Source organism: Leuciscus leuciscus (assembly GCF_965113295.1).
Source record: "Leuciscus leuciscus genome assembly, chromosome: 16".
In the NCBI taxonomy this organism is placed as follows: Eukaryota; Metazoa; Chordata; class Actinopteri; order Cypriniformes; family Leuciscidae; genus Leuciscus; species Leuciscus leuciscus.
The window spans coordinates 24372428-24378678 of NC_138740.1; the positions used below are offsets into that span (position 1 = coordinate 24372428).

At 39.9% G+C, this 6251-nt stretch overlaps 2 protein-coding genes across 2 annotated transcripts; one reads left to right on the forward strand and one right to left on the reverse strand.

Moving 5' to 3' along the window:
* Positions 1-49: 49 nt before the first annotated feature.
* Positions 50-1914, reverse strand: gadd45gb.1 (growth arrest and DNA-damage-inducible, gamma b, tandem duplicate 1). Its single transcript, XM_082142162.1, has 3 exons — positions 1652-1914; positions 1335-1542; positions 50-1214 (listed from the first exon to the last, which is right to left on the reverse strand). Exons 1-3 carry the CDS (start codon positions 1792-1794, stop codon positions 1101-1103), a joined length of 465 nt encoding a protein of 154 aa, XP_081998288.1. The 5' UTR covers positions 1795-1914; the 3' UTR covers positions 50-1100.
* Positions 1875-5922, forward strand: LOC309478549 (growth arrest and DNA damage-inducible protein GADD45 gamma). The gene is made up of 4 exons (XM_082142163.1): positions 1875-1961; positions 4679-4837; positions 4946-5147; positions 5252-5922. The coding sequence occupies exons 2-4, from the start codon at positions 4737-4739 to the stop codon at positions 5363-5365; spliced, it is 417 nt and encodes a 138-aa protein (XP_081998289.1). The 5' UTR covers positions 1875-1961; positions 4679-4736; the 3' UTR covers positions 5366-5922.
* Positions 5923-6251: the final 329 nt, after the last annotated feature.

Consider the following 6251-nt stretch of genomic DNA (forward strand, 5'->3'; position numbering starts at 1 on the left):
AGCTTTACACATGCAGATCACCAGCGGCTGCAGATGGCAGCTGACGCTAAATGCTGCCCCCAATCCAGAGTTACTTCAGAAAGAAAACTTTGTGAACGGACATTTTTTCACTATAGAAGACATTGTTTTTCGCGAATAATAATGAGCCTGAAGAATACGCGTGCAGTGAGGTTCATGTAGGCCTATATATTATTTTAACACATATTAATACAGCCTTGAGTATTTTGTCACTAGGAAATTGATGTGTTTTTCAATGCCGTCTCAGCTGAACAAGACCAGACAGCCTATTCATATAGGCCTAGGCTACTACAATCCAACTTCTGCACAGCCTAGTTTTTATTTACGAAATATTAATCTAGGACATATCAAATATGGTGTGTGAGTGTGTTAAGAATGCAGTCATTTGCGGAAGAGAACACATGACACAATTATTCATTTGAACATATTTATTGTTTGTATGCACTCATTTATTTATTTCTACAATGCAAAGTTTGAAACAGCATATTTAAATATTTTTCTTCACTTTTATATCAAATATTTATAAACCTTTAGGGATTTTTAAGTTATTTTTTTCTTCTTTTTTTGTCACATTAATATTTCTAAAGTGAAACCTTTAGAGAATAAGACAATTCTGGAAAGTGGAAAGCACATTGCCGACAATAAGGCACGTTATATTGTGCAGCAATTTCATTTTTAAAAACGTCCGAGATGTTAAAGTTCATTTTTAAAAACGTTGCTTCGACGCACCGCCGCGTCCCCTGCGTGTCCAACGCTTGCGATATTTGCTCTGTGTAACAGAGGCAAAACTCGCTTCTCCTTTCTCTCCAAACCTCATCCGCACAAAGAATGAGGGCCATTGTGTCGCTCTCGTGGCATACCTGACCTCATTCACATAAAGAATGAGGATCATCTTGGCATGGACTGGACGAGGAACGACGTAACCGCGAGGGCCACTCGGGCCTGCCTCGCGCTGCCTGGACGGTTCAGCCTCCTCAGGAGCATCCAGGGATGTGGAAAACATCATCATCCTTGCTTCAAAGGATGAGCAGAGTATTCCTCAAGGTTTACAGCATCTCAACAGAGAAGAGTAAAGGTCCAGATCAACGCTCGGGGAGAGTGATCTCAGGAACCCACTCGTTATAACTGCGACTTTCTTCACAGAACAGGTGAAGCTTCTCCAGAGCTGGATCCTCCCATGAGTCCTCAGCTGGGTTCTGTTGTGATGATAATAAAATGCAATTTAGCATGACACCAAAAACGTTGCGAATGCACACATAGTTTCTGCTTTTGACAAAGAGAGTAAACTATTTACTTCTATAGCTACATATACATACCGTGATGAGCACACAGTGAGCATCCTCAAATTGTTCAGGCTTGTCACCAACAATCTCAGCAAGACGCTGCATGTCATTCACTCTGACGATGCTGATGTCGTTGTCAAAACAGAAGGCTTGGATGAGAGTGAAATGGATTTGGAGAGCGATGTCACACTCGAAATCCTCATCAATTGCCAGGACGCAGAAAGACACGCTATCCGGGTCACTGAAATACAAGAGAGGGCAAATTATTAACATCACGTGTACTACAAAATCAGTCGAAGTGCTTTATTAAAAAAGGAAACATGAAAGAAGAAAATGGACAGAATACTCACACATTCATAATTTTGGCAGATTCGTACACGCCAATGGTAAGGTAATCGTTTGCTTTGGCAGAAAGCAAAACCTCTTCCAGTGCTTGTCCAGTGCACTGAGCTCTCTCGCTGGTTTTCTGGATGAGCACTTCTTCAAAAGTCATGATGATGCTGGTTGTAATTCCACAAGGAGCAGACAGCAGAACTGAAGTTGGATGTAATCCGAAAGGATTGGTGCTCTAACGGAGTGTGCTCGCTGCCTTTATACTCTTCGGCTCGTGGTGGCTATGAAAGAAGCGTCTTCTGATTGGTTCGCCTGAATGGTGCATTGGTATGCTAATGTTATTGTCACACTCCGGCTCGTGGCAGATTGATGAAAGCTATAATGTCACTTTTTGAGGCTTGCTGCAGACTTCATCTAATTATTTCGATTCTTTTAACATCTTATTAAATCAAATGCAGTAGGCTAAAGCAGTATTATTTTAGTTTTATTATCAATTATATTTTGGCCTATTCATTTTGCTTGGTTTTGTGCGTTTTAGTGTCTTAGATGTATTAAAATGTGTTCTATTATCTCCGGACCAACTGTTTACAAAAAAGTAATATCTCACCTCACTCTCTTCAAAAGATTCAAATAACTTTTTTATACTTGGGATACTTTTCTCTTTAAGAACTTTTATTTAATTAAATAGGCTATGCATCAGGTATTTAGCAATGTGTTTAGTGAAATATTACAGAGGATCAAATTACACTAAACAATTTTTTGAATGTTAAGTGAACTTTAGTATAGCCTATATTTTAGCAGAGAATTTATTGGTGAAAGTTGGCAAATGTGAATAAGGGATCGCATGCATCCCCCTCCCTCAGCGCAAAAGACAGGTGGAGTGTGTGGCCATCTGTGGACACACAGAAACGGCCCTATTGTTAGTTCAGAAACTTCTATTATTAGACGCCTTTACAAATGCAAATAGGATGCGCGTGCCATGACGCCCCGCTGCCCAATCTGGCCTGCTACGACCACAGACCACGTGATAACAGGCAGCTTTCCAAATGTAGGCCACCCTGAAAATTCAGCAATGTTTATATTCTTATGTTCTCCATTTGCAGAAATGTTCGCATCTTTAACGCATTTAATGATGTGTGAATAAACCACTCGTTTTATATGCATTGACATTTTAATCATTTTGTTCACAGGTGGTTTTAAAGCTGCATAGAAATCATTAGAGAGAGAGAAAAAAACATCCTGATACATGCATCATGCCAATGTCAAGAAAAAGCTCAGAATCACAGATCATTACTGAATGCAAACGTAAGAGAACGAAAGAAGTGTTTTGGGTTATTTGAGAGGCTCAAGATAACAGGTTGACGATGACTGATGCAGGCCTATTGTTACCCTGCAGAACAGGAGCAGATGGAGAGGCCTCATTTAGGATGCCCCCACTGGCCCCTCGCATCACAGCAGCACATATGACTATTGTGTGCAAGTTTTTTTGTGTCTACTTCAAAATGGAGCATGAACAAATTCAGTTGAACTTTTCGTTATAGTGAAGCTGCAGCAGGAAAACAACAACAACAAAAAACAGAACGGAGTGTAATGTTTTCCTGATATTTTGCAAGTTGAGTTTCATACATGCAAACAATATAAATGATAACTTAAAAATCTTTTTAAACCCTTGCAAAAATACACTACGTCCCATAGTGGCTTGTTCTTTATATACAAAGCAAATAAGTAAAAAGCAAATAACTCGTTTCAGACTTGCAACGGATGCATTGTTCTAGTATCACATCTGCAGTCCGGGCATCCCGTTCCTTCCCCCCTCAGTGCGCGAGAGTGACAGGTGTTCCAAGACAAACCTGCTCGAGCGCAAAGCAGACTAATCGAACAATTGCTTAGTCCCTCCTGCAGCTGCAGTCAGATAAGCACAGTCATCTGTTGCTAAGCCATTTCATAGGCTATAGGCTATGATTTAGCGGTCATTAAAATAATAAAAGTCAGGCAAAAGTTTGTTCAGATGCGTTCAAGACGATTTTAATAAAAAATCCAAACACGCAAAGCTATAGCTTACACGGTCAACAAACCTTTGTTTTAAATGCAGTTAAGAATATTTATATCACGTTTATTATTTAAAAGGCACCATAAAAAGTGTTTGTGTCTGCAGGCATAAATAGGTAGGCTATAAGTCTAATACAGCTGAACTTTGCTCAGCTGATCCTTTATCTTCCCCCATCAGCAGATGGGGAGTGTTTCCATAGCAAAAGAGAAGCACGTCCAGATGCCACGCGCCGTAAGTCAGGCTATGCAAATTAGCCACGCGTATGTGAAGGCGATCACCAAATAGCCTAGGTATTAAATAACTTTCAACATGTCAAATCAGCAGCAAAAGTCTGATAAAATCTCCAATTTGTAATAAGTTCACATATTTCACATTTATAACTTTCATGGAATAACTGATGGAATATATGCCAACATGTTGATCAATTCACTTTTTAATTGTTTTTGATTGTTTTGTTTAACGTTTAACATTAATTTCAGGCTAGGTTGTGTTTTACACGCATGTAGTAAAGGGAGTTTATCGTTCTGAAATTGGTCAAGTTTTTCCCACTAATTAGCTTTTTGCATTCACTAGTTAATTTGAAACTGTAAAATATTCCATGAATGATAATTATATAAACAGCAAAAAGCTGTTAAAAATAATTGTTTGAAGGAATAATAGCATAGCCTATGTCACACCGCAGAACTTTTTAGTCACTCATATCAACACCCCACATGCGTGCATTACTTTTCAGCTTGTTGAATTTATGCCATGTCTTTAGAGTTGAAAAGTTGATCTGTTTAATTAAGGACAAAAGTGAAAGGATCAGAGTTTGATCCTTTCTTACAGTTCTATAGATGTCACGCATGTCTAAAGGCACGCGCCTTGGATATGTCCGTTTCTTTATTGTTCTGAACAGCCAATCAGAACGCGCGGTGAAAACGCGTGCCACTATCCCACTATAAGTAAGGGTCGCGTGTCAGGTGGAAACTCACTCTCAACTTATCTCGCTCAGCTCGAGCCACTTCTGACTGTACTTCAAGCAGCTACTGCATACCTCAATCCAAACCAAGATGGTTAAAGAAGGAAAATCCCTGTCCGAAGCCCTGCTGTCTGCCAAGGCGGAGGGTCGCCTCACTGTTGGCGTCTACGAGTGCGCAAAAATAATGAACGAGTAAGTTTGGAGGAACTCTCCCATGTATATAACCCATGTCTTGTATATTTATCCGTATTATGCTTCTGTGCGGATTAACTCATTTCAACCCCATTTTTGTGTTCACAGGGACCCTGATAGTGTGTCTTTCTGCCTTTTGGCCACTGATGACTTTGAGTGTGACGTCGCTCTCCAGATTCACTTCACTCTGATCCAAGCGTTTTGCTTTGACAACGACATCAGCATCGTCAGAGTAAACGACCTGAAACGTCTCAACGCTCTTGTCGGTGCCAAGGGTCAACTCGAGGACGCTCATTGTGTCCTTATAACGGTGAGATTAAGAATATGTTCAAAAGTAACATTTAAGTGCAATAGCCTATCAGGCTAATTCTTTGTCCCGAGACTTGTTTTTTAAAACTCTTCCTGTTTTAACAGAACCCAGCTGAGGACTCATGGGAGGATCCAGCTCTGGAGAAGCTTCACCTGTTCTGTGAAGAAAGTCGCAGTTATAACGAGTGGGTTCCGGAGATCACTCTCCCCGAGCGTTGATCTGGACCTTTACTCTTCTCTGTTGAGATGCTGTAAACCTTGAGGAATACTCTGCTCATCCTTTGAAGCAAGGATGATGATGTTTTCCACATCCCTGGATGCTCCTGAGGAGGCTGAACCGTCCAGGCAGCGCGAGGCAGGCCCGAGTGGCCCTCGCGGTTACGTCGTTCCTCGTCCAGTCCATGCCAAGATGATCCTCATTCTTTATGTGAATGAGGTCAGGTATGCCACGAGAGCGACACAATGGCCCTCATTCTTTGTGCGGATGAGGTTTGGAGAGAAAGGAGAAGCGAGTTTTGCCTCTGTTACACAGAGCAAATATCGCAAGCGTTGGACACGCAGGGGACGCGGCGGTGCGTCGAAGCAACGTTTTTAAAAATGAACTTTAACATCTCGGACGTTTTTAAAAATGAAATTGCTGCACAATATAACGTGCCTTATTGTCGGCAATGTGCTTTCCACTTTCCAGAATTGTCTTATTCTCTAAAGGTTTCACTTTAGAAATATTAATGTGACAAAAAAAGAAGAAAAAAATAATAACTTAAAAAATTCTAAAGGTTTAACTTTAGAAACATTTGATTTAAAAAAATTTAAGAAAAAAATATTTCAATATGCTGTTAATTTGTGTAGACAAAGGAAAATGAAAAAATTTGTGAACATGATTAAATTTGCCTAAAGATTTCACTTTAGATATTTTGTATGAGACTAAAAATGTATACAAATAAAAGATAGTTTGAATTCATCTTGTTTGTGCAGCAGCTTATTCTTGTATGTATATTACTACTGACTTATCAACAGGAAACTGTCAATGACTTTTATCCCTCATTTTGACTTGAGTTCCTGGGTAACCTGAATATTAGATTTTTGTCATATCAACACAAACATT